The 20,760-nt window shown below is 32.0% G+C and overlaps 3 protein-coding genes across 3 annotated transcripts; 2 read left to right on the forward strand and 1 right to left on the reverse strand.

Moving 5' to 3' along the window:
• The first annotated feature begins 1,759 nt into the window (after nt 1-1,759).
• ASY1 (DNA-binding HORMA family protein) lies at nt 1,760-7,280 on the forward strand. Its single transcript, XM_020357452.3, has 22 exons — nt 1,760-1,929; nt 2,029-2,085; nt 2,596-2,692; nt 2,783-2,851; nt 2,955-3,047; nt 3,272-3,398; nt 3,494-3,563; nt 3,664-3,705; nt 3,952-4,080; nt 4,165-4,275; nt 4,401-4,443; nt 4,509-4,550; nt 4,755-4,879; nt 5,029-5,041; nt 5,137-5,213; nt 5,294-5,395; nt 5,798-5,948; nt 6,112-6,191; nt 6,275-6,332; nt 6,435-6,589; nt 6,685-6,822; nt 6,954-7,280. Exons 1-22 carry the CDS (start codon nt 1,927-1,929, stop codon nt 7,005-7,007), a joined length of 1,836 nt encoding a protein of 611 aa, XP_020213041.1. The 5' UTR covers nt 1,760-1,926; the 3' UTR covers nt 7,008-7,280.
• A 920-nt stretch (nt 7,281-8,200) lies between these two features.
• LOC109797434 (REF/SRPP-like protein At1g67360) lies at nt 8,201-10,388 on the forward strand. Its single transcript, XM_020357476.3, has 3 exons — nt 8,201-8,404; nt 8,533-8,769; nt 9,721-10,388. The coding sequence occupies exons 1-3, from the start codon at nt 8,390-8,392 to the stop codon at nt 10,180-10,182; spliced, it is 714 nt and encodes a 237-aa protein (XP_020213065.2). The 5' UTR covers nt 8,201-8,389; the 3' UTR covers nt 10,183-10,388.
• Nucleotides 10,389-14,277: 3,889 nt separating this feature from the next.
• LOC109797207 (F-box protein At1g67340) lies at nt 14,278-16,132 on the reverse strand. The gene is made up of 3 exons (XM_020357166.3): nt 15,719-16,132; nt 15,470-15,632; nt 14,278-15,349 (listed from the first exon to the last, which is right to left on the reverse strand). Exons 1-3 carry the CDS (start codon nt 15,916-15,918, stop codon nt 14,630-14,632), a joined length of 1,083 nt encoding a protein of 360 aa, XP_020212755.2. The 5' UTR covers nt 15,919-16,132; the 3' UTR covers nt 14,278-14,629.
• Nucleotides 16,133-20,760: the final 4,628 nt, after the last annotated feature.

Below are 20,760 nucleotides of genomic sequence, written 5' to 3' on the forward strand. Positions count from 1 at the left end.
TAATAATGTTTATATAACCATCTCGTTTCGTTGCGAAATTTTAAAATATTTATAAGTGAAAATATTAATGTGTTTTCAAGTCTAATATATTGGCAAATTATTTTTCATGTCATCCACTGGTGGTTTGCGCTGTAATCAGTTATACAGTAATATTTTATATTATATGTGTGTTTACGGTGGATTTCGTTTTATGGACCTTTTTTATTCGAACTAGCACGATTTAACGTTTCAATTTATGCGTGTTTGTGACATGACAGAATTGAAGACTTTCAATGAAAAAATAAAATCGTACAAGTAAGAAATAGAGTTTTCATTAAATGGTAACAGAATTACAATTCGTAAGGATAACGAAACGTGTTTAGAATGACTACACTACACTAGACTAGATTATGCTATGCTACGCTACTCCTAAAAAAGGAAAAAGAAAGCTGGTCGAGAAATCGTACCCAAAGTTGTCTCGTATGCACAGTATGCCTTATGCACAGGCTGCGGAGTGCGTGTGAGGTATTGTGGGAATTAGATTTTCGACCTCTGCTACGAGCATGGCTCGTTTAATTTATAGACAAAAATCTGGGAAAGGTAACTGTTTCTGACGTGCCCCGGAAGCACATAACAGTTCTAAACTTCCACGTCTTGGCTTATTCCCGGGCACGTCTTTGGATAACTCTTGGAACTGCTCATTAACTTCCCTAAACCGTTTTGCAGCCTTTGACACTTATCCCATGATTTACTTCAACCGCTCTTAAATCGTGTCTCCTTTAAGCCCTTCATTCCGAGAGGTTGCGAAGTGTGTTCGTGTATGTCCGGATTCTTGGGATTTCGAGTAACCAACGAAAAATATACTCGAGTGTTTCCTGATTTTTCTTGTACTTTGAGAGGTTGCGAGGCTGTGAGCCTTTCTCTTGAGCACCGTCCTTCCTAGTTCAATAATTTCGAGAGTTTCTCGAAAAGTGTCTTCGTGTCCTTCCTGGTACAATGATTTCGAGAGTTTCTCGAAAAGTGTCTTTGTGTCCTTCCTCAGAAACTTCTTTGCCATTTTCTGATCACCTAGGATTTTGAGCACCTCTGTATTTCGAGTGCCTCCGAATTCATTTTCCGGTACTAACAATGTGTTAATAGGAAAAGAATGCAATAAAATGGAATAAAATACAACGGTATTAGGTTTCATTGTCTTAATTATTTAAAATAGGGCAAAATGAAGGGGACCGGATGAAATGAATTTTTAATACATTGTATTTAACACGTATTTTTTTTCTTCCCCAATTCAAAAGTTATGGGGATATAACTATTTATTTTTTCCATGTTAAATGCGGAGATTATATCAAACAATGCATAGCGATAAAAAGATACGTGGATATAATTATGAGTTAATCACTTATATACTGTCAATGTAAAAAAATTTTATATTGACAATCAATTATATTTTTTAATAATGACATGTTAATTACTTATTTAATGAAATAAAAATAAAATAAAATAATTTAAAAGATTTGATTGATAGTAAGTGTAAAAAACTTTACACTGAATAATTAACTCTATAATTATTCGCTTATTAGGATATAAGTTATAAAGTTTTTTTATTTATTTATGGAAAATAAAATGTTATATCGATGAAGCCCATGTTTTCTGTATTTCTTTTGGCGCCAATTCGCTCACAGAACTTGCGTGACAATCAAATTCAATAGCGTCCTTCAAGATAACTGAATCAGGGATAACTTCAACGGTAGTGAGTGCTAACTTGCGTGGGGGTGTATCGTTTCGTGGCCCCAGCTAACAAAAGATTCGGCCTATAAATACCACTCCTTAGCTTTCAAGTTCCAACTCCTCCCGCCACATTCCTCTCATTCAAATTTTTTATAACTAAGCGTAGACACTCTTCTCTGAACTTTTCTCTCACTGAGTTTGCGACTCTGAAATTCAGCTACCATGGTGAGACCAGAAGGCTCTTCCAATCTTCTATTCCTTTCTCTTCATCTTCTTCTTTCTCTCCCTCCGACGGTTTCTTAATTTTCCATTTCCTTCTTTCAGGTCGTTGCGCAGAAACTCAAAGAAGCTGAAATCACCGAGCAGGATTCACTTCTTCTCGTACTTAACTATCGTTTTGCTTCAAGCATTTCTTATGTTACACATCTTATTCGCATTTTCTCTTAGTTCTTCCACTGCTGCATTTTCTGTTGATCATTTATATATTTTAGATTTCTTCATTAAGTTTAGTTCTCAATATTATATAAAAGTTATATTTCTTTTGTTATCAAATTCTACACCTGAGAGAATTTCATTTGCCAACAGAATATAGCGAACATTTTTGGTTCGTTAAAAATAATCTGATTCATCTTTGACAGAAACAGAAACTTAGTATTTAGCTCCATTTACTATCATTAGGATTAAACGAGATCTGAAACTGAAAGCTGGTTAACTTTAAATTCAGCACCTAGTTGCCTTTAATATTTCTTAGAACATGTAATATTTGCTAACAGAAGTTTAATTCTATCAAGTTATATGGAGAAAAGTTCGTCCAACTGTTACTTCAACTAGATAGGCTTTACTAAATGAATCCAGAGTCTGAATTATCTAATTTGAAATTTAATTTGCAAGACGAGGAACCTGCTCCGAATCGCCATATTCAATATCAGTTATATCAGAGGACTATTTCCTGAGAAGTATTTCAATGATAAGTCTGTTCCCGCGTTAGGTAAAACATGTCATTAGTGAATTTTTCCACCGAATCTTCTAATATTTGTCGCTGAGTGAATTTCATCTAAAACTTTGCCTGAAATGACAGAGATGAAGATAAAAAAACTTATGCCACTGGATGCTGAGTCTCGGAGACTGATTGATTGGATGGAGAAAGGCGCGTCTAAGCTATTGTCTAACTGATTTTCTAGGAGACGATTTGGTGTTGCTTGCAAAGTTGCACTGCGTGTTTTATTTGTTCTATCGTTTTTCTTTTTCAGGTGTATACGATGCCTTACAAAAGAAATACCTAAAGACGCTTCTGTTTTGTGTGTGCGAAGCAGTGGACGGACCAATGATTGAGGAATATGCATGTAAGGCTTTAACACATCTGCTTGCAATTTTGGTTAGTGGAATATGAGTGAATTCGGAAAAACTAATTAATGAATACCGCGTAGCTTATTGTTTTAACAAGAAAATAATTTCGCCTAGTTATTACCTTAAGGATGACTGTTATAAAGTGGCAAAGTGTGGATTCCAAATTAATTTAACATTATACATTTGTGGTGGATTCGTAAATATTAATTTTATCTTGCAGTTTCCTTTAGCTATTCGGATTCTGAAAATCAAGAGGTTTCGATGAATATCAACCGCACGGGAAACAAAAAGCAACGGGGGACCTTCAAGTGTAACTCGACTACAGAAATTACTCCCCAGCAGATGAGGTTGATGTCACAAAAGAAAATATAATTTAGATCTGAAGCAATCTTATTGTGTTAACTCGCTAATTAATATTGTTTGTATTCGATGTAATCTTCAGGAGTTCTGCATGTAAAATGATCCGAACTCTAGTTCAGTTGATGAGAACTCTGGAGAAAATGCCAGAAGAGGTAAATGAATTCAAATGCTTTGCTTGATAATTTAAATTTTTTCTCTCTTCTAGCAGGCATTCATTACAAAATCTTACTTCTTTGTATATTCTTTCCCCAGCGTACCATTCTAATGAAGCTCCTCTACTATGATGATGTAACGGTATGTTCTTTATCATGAATTGCAAATCTCAATTCGATTTTATATTTTTTATAAATTTCTGTATTGTCCAGACTCGAAGTGCATTTTCACTTTCAGCTAGGTAGTTGTTTGATTAAGAATGGTTAAGGACGTTGGTCATATACTTTGCTATGCAACCGGTGAACATTTTAACATTCTGTTACGCCAAAACAAAGGGCAGATTTATATACAGGGTGATTTCACAATATACTTTGTCTTTTCCTGCAGCCAGCTGATTATGAGCCTCCTTTCTTCAGGGGCTGCGCAGATGAAGAAGCGTATCATCCATGGGAGAAAAATCCATTGAAAATGGAGGTTGGGAATGTAAACAGCAAGCACTTTGTATTAGCTCTGAAGGTAAGGGAAGGATATCATGTTCACAGCAAAGTTTTAAATGCATTTCTTATGTTTTTACCAAAGATTTCTTCTTCAATTTTGTAGGTGAAGAGTGTGCTCGACCCTTGCGAGGATGATAATGAGGGAATCCAAGACGATATGAGTGCTGGTGATGATTCCATGCAACAGAATGAGTATTATGATACTGACAGTGAGGTAAATGAGGACGTTACTTGATATGGCCATTGCTATTAAGCTTTTAGTGATCGAAACTGACTGACTTGGTAACTTGGCATTGAAAATGATCGTGATACTTAAATTTAGCATTTCACACCTTTCAGGTTGATCTTACTCAAGGGAATCGATTCATAGTTGCTCCAATAGGTAACTAGTAGCATTTCACAACTCCATTTTCCCATTATTTTCTTTTAATATGTAAACAATGGCAGATAAACAGCAAGAACAGGAAGATAATGGCATGATTGATGAAGGTAAATTATGTCTTTTTTGCTTTCTTGAGAAAAGTGTGTGCGAATGTCAGTGCAGATGTGTTTATATAAACTCAACCCTGAGGAATCATATTTTCCGTATTCTTTTAGGCTCCCACACAATTTTTTTCCTTCTAGTTCTTTAAAATTGTTAATTCAGTTACTAGCCCGTTGCACAGAATATTTAATGATCTATATCATGTTCAGACAATACCCAGGACCCAATGGAGGATGAGCAACAGCTGGTCCGGGTAAAGGAGTGGATCAACGGTTGTCACCGTGACACTTTTGATCTTACTGACGTTCTATCAAATTTTCCAGACATCTCCGTGGTACCTATTTTTTTCACCTTATTATTATAACGCTGCTAATTCAGATGATGCTTTTGCTTAGCCATTGTTAGATTATGATCCACTATAATTTTACTTTCTTTTCTCATCTTTTGTCAAATATAATTTCAGTTGAATTGTTTTACTTGCAGGTTCTAACTGAAGGTATGAAGCTTAATTACCATGTTCAAGCTGTTTTGCAGATTTTATCACTTTGCAAACTTTATTTCTCTTTCGCCTGATTTTGATTGGTTCTTCAGAGATCATGGACAAGCTTGTAGAGGAAGGTGTTCTATCAAAGATAGGGAAGGAAACCTATGGCATTAACAAGGACAAGGTTATTTTTCTTGATCCTTTTACTTGGTTCTAGAAGTCCTTTCCTTTTTTGCTCGCTCTCTGATGAATTTGCAATGTCAGAAATTGGAATATGAGTTCGCCGTTGTGAAAGAAGAAAACGACGGTCAAATTCCTCAAGTCTTTGACAAAGCTTTGCTGGTTGAAGATCGCATATACATGAAAGTGAGTTTTATTTTTCCTTTTCTTCTTTGGTGTTAAACATGAAAATCTTTGCCTCTTTGGTTTACTTGTAATATATGTCACGTTTCTTCACAATGAATTCTCAATAGCTCAAGTATATAAGTGATGTTTCTTTGGCCAAAGTAAAAGTACTCTCGTAATACCGACTTGAAATGAATTGTGCAAGATGCTGCTAATATTTAGTATCGTATAAAAAACTAATGACGTTACTTATTGTAAATTATCTCTATCTTTAAAAGCACCATGCATCATCTGAAGAGTGAGAGATGGAGTCTTTAGTAAGTACACTGCACGAAATATGACCAAGGACCTCTTAAATTGTTCACTTATCATATGTTTGTTTATTTATAAGATATTATATCCTAACTTAAGAGAATATCGCAGGCTCTCTATCATGCTCTTCCGATGACACACGTGTCAGTCACTAAGCTTCAATGCTTGCTTGATGGAGAAGTAAACCAGTCAGCAACGCGAAAGATAATTGATAAAATGGTGCGGGATGGGTTTGTTGAACCCAAAGGCAGCAAAAGATTAGGTATCAAATTAAGTGCGTGTTTGTTCTGCATTTAGTATGAGAAGAGGGTTCCAGAGGTGGAACCAAACACGCTAACTATCAGAGAATAAATAATCCTTCTCTTTTCTTTTTATGGATTTTGTTTTTCCTTCCTTGTTATTTTCTATGATCTACGGTACGTCAGGGAAACGTGTTATCCATTCTGAGTTGACTGAAAAGAAATTCATTGAAGTCCAGAAAGCTCTTTGTGCTACTGAAGCTATGGTAATAACTAACGAGTTTCTGGGGTTTATATCATCACTTATCTTAATGTATGTTTACCAATTCCACGTTTCTAAATTTCACAGGATGTTGATCACAGTGAACCAAATAGTAACTCCAAAAAAACTGGTTTCTGTTTAAATGGTAATGGATTAAGGCCGTTAATATTCGGTATTCCAACTCCGCAGATTTTCGATATTGTTACTACGTCAATTTACAACAATCTTATGCTTTCTTGTTAATCAGGAAACAACAATGATGTGTCCACATGTGGGATTCTCCATTCCATTGGTTCAGATTTAACACGTATGAAAGTGACATCGGAAACAAACTATACTGACTCCGGGAGTGGACAGAAAATGACGAAGGCAAAAGAGCCGGGGAGCACCCCTATAAGCAGGGTTGAGGCTAGCTATATTAATTAAATTTCCAGTTTCTATATAGTCGAATGTTTTGCATACATATGACTAATGTAGTTTATTTTGAAATTGTACAGCCAGTTATATCAAGAGAGAGTTTTGCCCTAGGCAAAGAGAACGGTAGAACAAACGGAATTGCAAATCAAGGGGACGAAGCTGATACAATCATATGCAGCAGGTCTTCCCAGGACAAACGACCAAGGAAAACTAGCGCGGTATGTTGTGGCTTCTTTATTGCTTATAATATACTATTTTCTTTCTTTAATGTTACAAGTCTTCGAGTAATTTGGACATGTTTGTAGTCTGAAAGCAATTTTCTTCTTTTTCTAATTTCCTTCTATTGTAGGTCAAGGAGCCTATCCATCAAAATATGAAGCGACAGAGATCTGAGGCCCTGTGAAACTGATTTCAGATCCCTCTCTAGTTGCCGATAGTATAGTTACAAAAATGGATCTGTGCACGCCTTTAACACCATCGTATATGGCATATAAAATAAACACTTGGTAGTCGTAGTAGCAGTTACAACGACCTGGCAGTAATCCCTGGGGTCTGCATTCCTAGCCGAGTTTTTTTATATTTTATTTTTGTAATTGGCTCACGTCAAGTATGCTGTTGCTATTACTTCTTCACAAATTTTAGTTGATCAAAGTAGTCCCCACCGCCCACAGCTTCATTCAGTTGTTGTTATCTCCTTCCATTTCATTATGAAGGCTAACAATTTGTCATAGATTATAATTTTTAGCAAATACTAATTATCTCTAACTAAAAAATTAAGTTTATTGGAATCTTAGGAAGTTATGATTGGAATGATTACCTCAAAAGAACTTAAAAAATTGACTGCCACTAAGCAAGTTGATATCAAAAAGTACAATTTGGGGCACGAAGTTACAAATTATGATATATAATTGGAATATCAATAATTATAACATGGACATATCCTAACATCATATTCTAAAAAATTTATTAGATAATCACGATTAGTTTAGAAGTTCCATCGTTCTAAGTTACAAATTTGAGATTTTCTCTTCTGTGTCCTTAATGTAATGTTTTCTAGTCTTCCAAATTTGATTTTAATTTTCCCTATATCAGTTGCAATCTTATAGCTTTATGGATTTTCAAGTTGATTGAATTTAATGTTTCTAAACGTTAGCATGTGATTTTACTCAACCCTGTCGACCGGTTTGTGACCTGTGAATTTTAACATCCATATTTTTGGTTCGATAAATATTTGATTTTAATTTTCCTAGATATAATTTGAAATTTTTGAGCTAAAGAAAAATTTTCACAACGTTTATGTAAGATTTTACACAACTCCGTCCACAGGTTTGTGATTCGTGAATCACTGAATCCTGACTTGAAATGAATATGGATCCCGGTCACTCACTCCGAAGAAGTTTCTCAAATTGCGAGAATCCGCCACGTGGCTTCTAGAAATAGCTAGTTTGGCCTAGAAAGATCCCTAGGAGTCGGTCCGAACGTGGACCCCACCCCTTCCTCGACGAACACAAAGACGTGTCTTTTGGATTCTATTGTGCCGTGGGGTGAGATTTAGATGCGAATAAATATAAGCTGTCCTATGCCCTGACCCCCTTAAACCAATTGCAAACAAACAAGGTTGAAGGTTACCTCTCCAATTCCCCCACCCCGGGTTTCAGCCCATCCTGTGGGCCTTAGAAGTCGAAATTATTGGTGTTTCATTTTCTTCCTCCATCTTTCTACAAAACATTATTGAACTCCATTCCTTACATTTTAGCAACGAGCTAGTTCCAACACGACAAAGCAATGGCCAAGACTGAGGTTGGTTGGCATAATTATACTTTTGACTTTTCTCAAATTTCCTTCTCTGATTGTTTTTTGGTTTCCCACGGAGGTGGAGATTGTAATTATTGAACTAGAGTAATTTGTGATCTACTTTATGCCTGCAGATCGATACGAAGTTTGAGAGCAATGACAAAGAACTAAAGCACTTGTGGTTTGTGAGGATTGCTGCTATTCAAACTTATGTGTTTGTGTCAAATCTATATGAGTACGCAAAGCAGAACTCTGGGCCTTTGAGATCCACTGTTGGAACGGTGGAGAACACTGTAACCACCGTTCTTGGTCCTGTCTGCAACAAATTCAAGGACGTCCCTGATGATGTCCTGGTTTTTGTTGACAACAAGGTAAGTGTTTCTTCCTTTGCCCCTTGATCGTTTCTACATCCATGTATATAGGTGAAAACCGTTTTTTTATTTGTATGATTTTGTAAAACTTTCTGGTTTCTCCCGTGGATCTGACTTAGAGGGACATGGCTAAATTGCGAAAAGGCTGTAATCCTACTTTTTATGTCTATCCTTATATTAAAACTCAGATCATGATCTGTTCTTGAATAGCTAATAAGGAAGTGGTTGCTACTTACAGACAAAAAGTATATTGTATTTGGGGAAATTATTTCCTTACAAAGCTTTAAAATTAATTAAAAAAAAATACTGGGGAGTTCTTCTTTTGGTTGGCTAAACTTTTGATTTAATGATTCTGGAAAGGTTTAGCTTTCTGTAAGGATGAATTTTATTTTGATTCACTGGTCTACTATTCTAAGATGGACTTAGTGATGCTGGACAGGTTTAACCCTTTTAGTGTATTTGGTTTAGTGGTAGAAAACCATGGTAGGTACAAAATCATGGTGAGTCCATCACAAAAATAACTATTTTATTCTTCCAAAAATCAAGGTTAATTCATCACCAATTCAAGCACATACTTCCTAAGTTGCTGTTTTTGGCTATCCCACTTTTTTTTTGGCTTTGGATAGAGCCTTGATTCTTTTGTTCAACGCAGCATCTTAACTATTATGGCAAGTACAAATGGTGAGTTCACCCTAAAAGCGATATTTTTTGTTTCCAAATATATGATTATCTCACCATTAATTCAAACTCAGTTCTTAAGTTGCAGTTTTTAGTTACCCGACTTTTCTTTTTTTTGCCTTGAATTGAGGCTTGATTCTTTTGTTCGAGGCAGCATCTTAATTAAGTGTCCTATGTACCTGGTGCGCATGAAATTCATGTTAATGTTTAAGGTCATTATTAATTTATTAAGCGACTAGTGGCTACACTAATTAGAGCATATGATTTGGGCAGGTGGATGAAGCTTCTCACAAGTTTGATGAGCATGCTCCTCCTTTTGCTAAGCAGCTTGCCGATAAGGCCAAGAGTTTGATTCAGAAACTGACACACGAGGCAGAGAAAGTGGCAAGTGAAGCTCAATCCGGGGGGCCACGAGCAGCTGTACACTACGTTGCTACAGAGTCGAAGCATTTTCTGTTGATAAATTCAGTGAAGTTGTGGGCTGGGCTCAACCACTATCCACCATTCCATGCTTTGGCTGATATGGCAGTTCCCACTGCTGCTCACTGGTCAGAGAAGTATAACCATGTGATTAAGGTCATGACTCAAAAGGGTTACAGTTTCGTTGGGTATCTACCTTTGATTCCCATTGATGAGATAGCCAAGGCATTTAAGCAGGGAGAGGCTAACTTGAAAAAAGATGATGCAGCCTCTGCGGATCAGAGATCAGAATCATCATCATCTGATTCTGATTAAGTTTGGTGGACTTCTTTACAAAATTTGCTTCTGAGTGACCTTGTTTGTGGGTTATGACTAGACATACTTGGAAGTTAGTAAGACTTGGTAAGACTGTAACTAATCTATGTAGAAATAGGGTTTATGTAAATGGTGCTGGATAATGGTTATTTAAGGTTGTTTGTTTCCCCCTTTTATAAAATATTGCTTAGTGTTTCTTATTATGACGATTATTGGCGTGCTCTTGAATTTGTTTTCTTTATGTGAGAGGCCCCCAAAAATGGACATAATGGCTAAAAACACTCGAAGACGTATCGTTTTCTAGCACTACTTGTAGTTGTAGGACTTGTTAATGAGTTCTTACGTTCACGATTCTCTTGGGATAAATAATATCTCAACAACCCTCCATTCTTGTTTTGTACTTGGATGTATACAACAACCCACTGAAACCATATGATTGTTCCCTATCTACGCCATATTAATAATATTATCCCTGAACGATCCATAGAAAACTAGTATCTGCTTATGCTATATTATACCTCTGTTCATAGTGCAACAACCAGTGTCCAGAGATATATATAATAGGCTATGGAGTTTTCTCATTCACGTGATAAGTCGTTGATGGAGAATTCTTTTTCTACATTACTACGAAGTTAGATTATCTCATGTAGTTGATTGGGTTAGTTGTAAGAATTTTAGTAGTTTCTACAAATTGATAGATTTAAATTTAATTGTTATCGATGTATAACAACATGAACTCCTATCGTGCACTTCAGGAAAATTAGTTTGGTATTATGGTTTTAATTTTTAACCACAGTATTATTAAAAATTTTGTTTTCTGATTTAACTCAATCTTAAGAAGTTACTTGATGAGGTGAATATTATGAACATTCACTTATATTTGAAGATTGGACATCTGAATTGGTTAACTATGAAATTTATAAGTGGAACTCTGTCATGCTGTAGATACAGTTTTTGGTGGTTGGGGAATTAATGTGGGGGAGCGTATTTGTTTAGTTCTATATATAGTTGTGAACCGTAGTTAGCTTGTAAATAATATTTATTTAAATATAAATTAGTCCTAACTGGTGATGCAAAATGGTAGTTGCACAATCTGTTCTACATAAATGGGATTATGGTTCCCTTTTACCTTTTTAATACGGTTTATTTTTCCATAAAGAAAATATGAAATCTACAAAATTGGACATGTTCAGTTGATAATAACATGTGATTCAACCATAGCTAGTACAATAAACTTTGATTTTATAGTAAGATTCGAGATTAATTCCTTCTCAGAAAATAGTTCATTGTATTGCTGGTAAATTTGTCATCATCAATAAACATTGATTGAGTGAGTTTAACTCAGTTGATGAGTGCATGTTATGAGAAAATATTGATTGAGTGTATATTATGAGAAATTTTTGTCTTTTTATTATTTTTATTTTTTCCCTTCAGAGATTTATATTCTTAGTGTTAATTGGATTTGTTGTGAGAATTTTAATAATTTCTATAAAGTGATAGGTTTAAATTTAATTGTACCTAAATGAAAAGAAATAAATTATTTTATTCTTGTATCTTTTTCTTTGTTATTTCAAGCTGGAATCTTTCTCTTCTTTTTATTTGCATAAAATCATTCAAAATACCATATTAAAATAACAGCAAATTTAATCAAATGATATTTCTTCTCTTCAAATACAACAAGACATACAATTTTGAGGATATATTAACTGAATTATTTTTTATGAGTGGTAAATTTTCTCTTAAAATATATTACAAAAATAGGTAATTCAGGTTTGTAGTCTAAGACAATTATGTAGAAAAAATAAATTATATAAGATATCATGTGATTAAGAGTCAAAGACTAGAAGGATGAATTTTTTTCAAAGGAATGATCTCTTGTAATAGATAATTTTACATATATAAAGACACAAGAACCGAACCTCTAATCAAATTATCAAATACATTACATCATATTGGTTGTAATTATAAGGTTTTGAGGTAGAAAAATATAAGTTTCTTTCATATTTTTTTTCTTTTAGTTTTAAGTTGGCATGTGTTAAAAGGGTAGATTCTAAACCTTAATGGATCTGAATTACATAAAAGATAGTGAATGAGACAAAATTATGATCAAAATTTTTCTATGGATGAAAATGGATGGAGAAAAAAAATGTCTTTTAAGCATAAATAGCTGCCGTACGTAGATTTAATTTAATGCGGCGTTTTTTATTATGTACTTAATTTACTACTCCTTCCATTCAATTTTAAGTAATTTACACAAAAAAAAAAAAGAAAAAAAGTGACGAATATATGAGAGAAAGATTGTTTTATAAAATTAATTTTATTTATTTTATAAAAAGTAATAAATAGATGAGAAAATACCTTAATATTAAACATATAAATGAAACATCGTAATTAATATTATTTTAAAATCATAGATATTATGAGATAATTTTTTTATTCATTCGAGATAACTATTTTGGCCCAGAAGATATATATTAACCCATATTAAAATCGGATTGGATCGATTAATTTGATTAGTCAAATTAAAAATCAATCAATCACAATTGATTTGTAAAAAAATTGATAAAAATTGATTGAGAAGATAAGAACTAGTTTTTAGAAAACCGAATTGCATTGGTATTTTTTTTAAAAAAAAATTCTAATAAAGATATTCTTATTTTTTTAATGATAAATAAATATATTAAATATTATAAAATAAAATAAATTGTTATTTACTATTTTTAATAATTTTCTTATAAAGATATAACTAGTCTTTTATATTAATGACCCTTAAGACCCACTTTGAATATTCCGTCTCATTCCATACTACTATTTTACAACATATCAGTGGATATCCAAACATAGTCTTACAGTAAAAAATAAGAAAGAAAAATAAAAAATAAGAGAATAAAATAGAATGGAGAATTTGAATTTCCGATAGTGGGCTAATAGGACTGGGCTTGGATCACCCACCGATATGTGTAGTGTTTAAATTCAACTGAATATTAATAATGAGGCTCGCTGAAAGAATAAGTGCGCTCCCACCACACACTCACTTTCATCTTTAAATTATTTTTTCCACCATCTGACACATCAATCTTTATTTCTCATAAATCCAAATATATTGTTTCTTTTTTTTCTCCAATGCGCCTCAAATACTGTACAATGAAAAGATACATAATAATCCCCACCCCAACTTGCAAAATGCTATGCATCTATTTTTCACATGTTTTCTCAACCCTACTTCTCTTATCTCTTTGACCACAAAATAGTTGGACATAATTAATGCCTGTTGAAAATGGGTTTTAGACGTTTATTATTCTCAACTAATCAAAGGACAAAAATATACAATATCTTCATATAATCTTATGTTAGTTTTGTTAGAAAATTATAATTATAATGCCAACCTATTGTTTCCCAACATGGGGAGAATATTATTTATGACCTAATCCAATTTAGGGTAGGAAAACATTTTTATATATGTACCAAAAGTGATTACATGATTCCCAATGAGATTATTAATATTCCAACACTCATACTTTCCGGTTTACACTTTCCTGGACATTCTTTTCTGTATGCAATTATACAAGAATATCTCCCAAATCTCTCCTAAAGAAGATTGATCACACTTTTAAGTTTTAACTAGAGAGTGAAAAATAATTATCCACCAAAGAATCGGTGCCATCAAGTGTGAACACTTTTTTATTGTCACTTGTCATTATCACTTTGATGACTCGTGGATATGGGAGGCAAGATTGTAAAACCCAACTCAACATGTCGTAGCTTTTTGACCTATTTTCTACCAGCCAATGTTGTTGCTTATGTGCATTGTGCAATACTTATTTACCTTTGTTTAAGGCACATAGCCTAGTAAAAAAATCAAAAGAAATGTAGATAACACAACACGTGTCAACTAAACAATGCTTGAATCCTAACCCCAATCAATAAGATTCAAGCGTCTATATCTTCTTATAGAGCTTCCAGAAGTAAGAAATAGGCAAAAATAAATAAATAAATAAAGTCCCAACATGTGAATTTCAATGACTAGGCATTTCCATATTATGCCTTATTATCAAATCAATAAGAATTAGTGTTAACTAAAATCAACCAAATAGATAGTAAGAACATAAAAGAGTGAATATATCTTAATTAACCGGAATTAACAATTAATCAAGGATGATAGTTGCTCTATTGACCAAACTAACAATAGATAACTAAACAAAAAAATTAACTCCCATCATTTTTGTTTTTTCAGGAGAATTAATTTACCCTTCTATACAACAAAAAAAAAGAAACAAAGAAAAACGCAACACCCTGTCATTGTAATTTGCACTATGCAGGGCCATGGTAATAAATGAGATTTTTTTTTTTCTCTTTCTTTTACACATTTTACTTTTACCTCTTGTAAAATAAAAAATAGATTCATACCCGTTGAAACTCCCAAGCATGCAGTCTTAACAATTAACCATCATAAACCCTCACCGACCGCGCCGCCGTCATCACTGGCAGCGTCTTCGCCGTCGTCATCCAGCCACCGCTCCACGGGGGCACACTCCGCCTTGTGCCGGAACTTCCAATCAAGCGCTTGACAAGCGCGTGAACAATAATTTACCGCGCCACACACGGAACACCTTCGAAACTCGTGCTTCCTCGTCTCGGGTCGCCCGCAACCCGAATGAGAACAAAGCCTCATACCCGGACCCGGTGACCTGACCCGGTCGGAGAACCACTCCGCCATAAACCGGCTCGCGGGGTGGGCTTCCAGCGCCGGCACGTTGCAACCGTAATCACTTAAAAGCGGACAACCTGACCCGGTAGGAGACCTGACCCGCGGGTGGAGCGTCCACGTCAGCCAGGGGCGCTTCCCAGTCGCGGCAGAGAGCACCGCGGCAAGTTCACGCGCGTTGGCCTGCACCAAAAAGCGCCGCCCCTCCGTTACGTTCTGCTTAACGCCGTAACCGTCTTGCAAGCAATGCCCAAGCTCGCGAAGCGCGTCGATGTGACCGAGGAACGCTGCGCGTGCGCACAGCGCCACTCCCGCGCGTAGGTCCTTGTCGCTTTTCGTGCCTCCGCTCCCGTTGAACTGAATCACCGCGAGCGAGTACAGCGCTGGCGCGTGGGAGTGAATCGCCGCCTTTGCCAACAGCGACGCGCCGCTCCCTCGGTTCTGCAAACAATAAAACCGAATCTGCACACCAAAAAAAAAAAATCCCAGCATGACCCATGTCCCAAAATCCAAACTTTCCTACAACATTAACCAAAAAAATGATTTTTTTTTTCAAGTGAGATTTTTGGGTATGTAACTAACCATGCCGAGAGTGTAACACGCTTCAATGTTTCCGGCGTCCGCGCAGTGCTTGAGAAAACGGTGGGCGCCGTCGCACCAGTTTTTTGCTTTGACTGAGAATGTTTTGTGGGATGCTTTTGATAACACCAGAGAGTGAAGGCCTAAAGAGTTTAGTCTCTTGCACCTGTTTAGTTTCATGGAATAACCGATTATTAATATAACGGAGAAATGAAATAACAAAAAAAAACAAAAACATTTTTTTTTGCTTACGTTATTAAAACGCTAATGAAATCGGAAGGGGAAGTGGCGGTGGAGGTGAGTTTGCAGAGGATGGAGAGTACGAGGTCGTCGGGGAGAGAGTGAAAGAAGTTGTGGGGTGATTTTCTTTTGTAGCGTTTTGTGGAAACGATGAGGTCGGAAGACATGGTTGTTGAGAGTGAAGGATAAGAGAGGCCTCTTCTGGTTCTCATAATGTGGCTAAGTTAAGTTTGTGTTGGTGTAAGTATTTATGTTATGTGTGTGAGGGATAAAGAAGGGTAAAAGGAAATTGTATATATGAGAGAGAGAAAGAGAGTAATGAGTAATGAAATGAGATGAATGAGAAACTCTCACTCACCCTACCCCGACACAACAACAACAATACAAGATTGAAGAAAAAAAAACTGAGGAAACGGAAGTGGGAGTAATTAATTACCGAAACGGCCCTTTTATTGTCGTTTATGTGGGTCAAACAGCGTTGACCCAGATCCACCCTTCCTCCTTCTGCTTCTCTCTCTTTTTTCTTTTGTACTGCAAAATCCTTCTCCCTTGTCTGCACGCTTTTGAACAGTACCTTTTTTTATAACCTTTAAAAATAGTCTCAGTTCTTCTTTAGTCTCTCACCCTCAACCAAGGGCAAAATGGAGAGAATAAGAGAAAAATAATTAAATTTTAATTACGAAAGAAAATGAGAATGAGAAAAATTTTAAATTATTTTTTTTAAGTTAATTTCTTCTTTTTTTTAATTAAACACCAGAAAATATACCTTGTATGTTTTTTTTTTCTTTTTTTCCTTTCTTTATTACTTAGTAAACATAAGCTGCAACTTTGTTTGGTAAGGAAGATAAAAATAGACAAGATATATTCTAGATGGAAATATGTGAGAAAAATTTTATAGAAAATAAGTTGAAATTATAGATTATTTGATTTGAGAAAAATAAATGAAAAATATTACTATTTTTAAATTATTTTGTTTAGATGAAAAAAATAGTATAAATTTTTTTTGTGATCTTATGTAATAGATTAACACAATACTATGGAATTTGTTTTGGTATGTGAAAAAGTCTATCTTGTTTAAGAGTTGAAGATATGAATAATTTGTAAACATTTTTTTAAAATAATTTACAGAATTTTTTTTTTAAAATAAAATTATAATAGTCTAATGAACATCAAAACATATAATATTTTAAATGAATAATCTAATCATGTCAACAAATTTAGATATATAATCCAAATAAATCAAATTACAACTGATTAACTTTAAGTGATAATCATTTAAAATCAATTAAACAAAGTTGTAATGTATAATTAATTACAATGAAGACAAAATTGACTAAAGCTGATAAATGAAACTATTCGAATAAATAGAGAATTGATTATGCGATCCATATTATCAGTGAACTCGACTACAAATTGAATAAAAAAATATATGTAATTGATCAAAATATGTCGAACACTTCAAAATTGTATGTTGCGGGATGTTTTAGAACATGGATTTTTGGTTCAAGTGACTCTTATTTTTGTCACATTTTTCATCCACTTTTACAATAAAATTATTTTATGTAGGACTCACTCATTTTTCTTTATTTTTCTCTCTAATCATCACCAACCAAATACATGTGATTTTTAATGTCAACACTCTATCTACTCTTAACACAATTTATCCTCTAAATCTTCTCAATACCTCACCAACCAAATACATGTAATTTTTAATTTTAACACTAATGCTCTCAACACAAATTATCCTCTAAATCTTCTCAATCAAACAGTGTATATGTCTTTTTTCTTTAAGATTAATTCAAATTATGTTTAATTGATAAATAGTAATTTTTAAAAAATTACTAATTTTGGAAGTAATCTATTTTCTCTTATAAAAGACTCATTTTTTTATGTTTAAGTAATAAATAATAATTTAAAAAAATATTCATTGACTTTTTAAGTAGTCATCTTTTCTTCTAAAAGACCAAAAAAAATATTAAATAAAGATGTATTTTAACTTAAATATTATTAAATATTAATTATCGTGTCATCTATATAATATTAGATAATTTATGTTGTGAATTTTATAAAATTTAAGGACTAAAATTATAAATTTAAAAATAAAAGAAATAAAATTATAAACTTAATACTATAAAGTGAAAAAAAAAACTATTTAACCATAATAATATCATTTTCTAAGTTGGACTCACCTCTTTTAATTTTTTTTATTAATTCTTCTCACCAAACATTTCTAATTTCAATTTTTTTCTTTATTTTCACTCTTTTATCTCAATTTATTATTTATTTAATCTCTATGAACAGAGTGTAAAATATCCCTTTAATCTCAAAGTCAAAATATATTTCTTTACTAGTTAGCTATATTACAAATTGATAAAATATTTTGTATAAGGACAATTTAAAAGAAATGTTATCTTATTATTAAATATGAACAAAAATATTATTATTAAATCATAATTCTTATAAATAGTAAATTTACTATACTTGTAATAATTACTAAAATAAAAATACTACTCACCTCCATTAAAAAATTAATAAATTTATTCTCATAGTTACATGATTATCAGAGGTTATATATAATAATTAAAGATAAAACGAAAAAATAAAAGTGAATATCTTTTATTATTAATATGAATTATTTTAAAAATATTTATCATAATTTCTTATCTTTTGTATACAAAATTTATATTATTTTGTTTTCTATATGACATTTTTTATATTATTTTTTTTAACGCCAACTGATTTAACTATGATAAGATTCATATAAAGAAATATTTTTAATATTTACTTTTTTCTAGTCACAAAATGGAATACAATACTTCAAATTAAAAAGGAAGTAACTTTTTTTACCACCTATACTAAACGGTAAATATAATTTATGCTACTATATGCTTAATTGCATTTTTTTTTTTCAGAAGATAAGAAGAAAAAAAGAAAGCATGGCTATCCATCATTTATGTTTCTTATTTTCAACATATAAATGCTGACATAATTTCAAGCGATGGAATAATGTTATGAATGCTGACTTTTTTTATTTTATAATTCTCATATTTTATTATTTTATTGTTATTTTGCTAGAATTAAACAATTGCTGACATAGCTTTTTTTTTAACAGTGCATCAGGGTTTTTTTATGGTATTTTTTTTTTCTTTGATAATGAAAAGTTATATTTTCTCTATAAAAAAATATTGTAGTCAATGAAATTAAAATGTGAAATAAATTTAAATTACTTTAAGAGCCTTAAATAATCATGAATGAAGTGACTGTGTTTTTTTGTCAGAATCTTTGCAATTAAGTGGCCAATCGATCTAATTATTTACGTTCAAGTGAAAGTCTTACATCAATTATATAACAGGTTCAAAATAGACTGTATTTGAAATTTTTGTCCTGCATTCTAGATTTTTTTTTATAATATTTTTATTGATTTAGATACTCTAAATAATTATTTTTGAATATAAATTATAATTATAATTTGCAATAAATAATTTTATTATATAAGTTATATTTTAAATTTATAATAAATAATTAATATTAATAATTGATTCTTAAAATATTAATATTTGATTTAAACATCAAAAAAAATCTTAAATGCACTCTCAATAAACAAAAATAACTAAAACTGTTATTATTAAAATAATTATTCTAATTTATAAATACTAGTATTTTTAATATAATAATAAATAAATGTTTTTAACATATAATTTTAAAAAAATAATATTTTCATGTATATTTTTGAAATTTTAAAATAATCGGAAGCTGAAAAGGATTTAAAATCTGATTGAAATCATAATTTATTTTTAAAAATTCTCATAAAATTGTATGTTTCTTTTAGAAACAAATATTTATGTAATAATAAACAAACATAAACTAACTTGTTTTTTTATAATAAAAAATCTCTAAACAATAGTCAATAAATTATTTTATATCATAATCGCTAAAAAAAAATTATATGTAACGATTTGACACTTCACAATTTTAAAGTTTTTTTGTTTCTAAACTTATATTTGTAATTTGTATGAATTATGCAAAAATGTGTCTTTGGGTATAATTAATCAATAATAAAATGCAAGACCTGCTTTCATTCAACTTGATAGTAACATACACCAATAATTTAATAGAAAACAAAATCAATAAAAGGAACAAATTAGATACCACTCTCACTTGTTATGCTTTCCTTTTATAAATATATGGAATGAGGACAAAGTATAGATTTTATAAATAATAATTTATCCGTTATGAAAAATGAATATTGTGACCTTAAAATTTGTTCTACGGGAAACTTTAACATCTTATTGACATTTTCATTTTTTTAATAGAGGTAAGACTTTCACGGTGACATTTAACTCATTTAAAACGAGAATGTGATCTTTTAGGTAATAAAATATACTTATAAATGAAGACTAAAAATGTAATTTATTTTAAAATTAATTACACACGTGACAAATTTAAAGATAAGAGTTAAAGAATCTGAGAAAAGAAGATAAAACTAAAAAAGAATTAAAAATCTAAAAGATTGAATAAGTTTGATCAATTTAATGAAATTTCTTTTTATTTGAATGAAGCGATTAAAAATTCTTATATTTCAAATTTCTTGTTTAGAAAACTAATTTAATTTTCATTTTATTCATATTATTAAGATTAAAGAATAGTCAATTTTTTAACTAACAAAAGTTTGAAAAATAGTTTGGAAATAACAGAATTTTGTAAAGAAAAACAAGTATTACATTTTTTCGTCATATATAATCACTGATTGCATAATAAAGGCTTAAATATGTTTTTTGTCCCTCAATTTTAAGGTAAATTTGGTTTTCGTCCCTCAAATTTAAAATTATTATTTTTAGTCCCTGTAATTTTTAAAAATCTTGTTTTAGTCCCTTAGATCACCAATAATATATTTGAAAGTGACTAATTAAGACAATTATGTGATATTAACCGGATTTAATGTGATATTTTCACTAATAGGAGTACCGACAGGTAGATTTTATGTAACAATGTTTGATAAATTTCTTAACAAAATTTGAATATAAAGACTAAAATAATATTTTTGAAATTACAGG

The sequence above is a fragment of the Cajanus cajan genome, chromosome 3, assembly GCF_000230855.2.
Source record: "Cajanus cajan strain Asha chromosome 3, NIPB_CcT2T_4, whole genome shotgun sequence".
Taxonomy (NCBI): domain Eukaryota; kingdom Viridiplantae; phylum Streptophyta; class Magnoliopsida; order Fabales; family Fabaceae; genus Cajanus; species Cajanus cajan.

Bases quoted from the DNA above. Each gene is read 5' to 3' on its own strand.
- ASY1 (XM_020357452.3), top strand. The intron at 5,214-5,293 runs GTTATTTTTCTT...TTGCAATGTCAG, and splicing joins ATGGCATTAACAAGGACAAG to AAATTGGAATATGAGTTCGC. The intron at 6,333-6,434 runs GTAATGGATTAA...CTTGTTAATCAG, and splicing joins AACTGGTTTCTGTTTAAATG to GAAACAACAATGATGTGTCC.
- LOC109797207 (XM_020357166.3), bottom strand. From the start codon at position 15,918: ATGAGAACCAGAAGAGGCCTCTCTTATCCTTCACTCTCAACAACCATG. The intron at 15,633-15,718 runs GTAAGCAAAAAA...GAAACTAAACAG, and splicing joins TTCATTAGCGTTTTAATAAC to GTGCAAGAGACTAAACTCTT. The intron at 15,350-15,469 runs GTTAGTTACATA...TTTGGTGTGCAG, and splicing joins CGTGTTACACTCTCGGCATG to ATTCGGTTTTATTGTTTGCA.
- LOC109797434 (XM_020357476.3), top strand. The intron at 8,770-9,720 runs GTAAGTGTTTCT...TGATTTGGGCAG, and splicing joins TGGTTTTTGTTGACAACAAG to GTGGATGAAGCTTCTCACAA.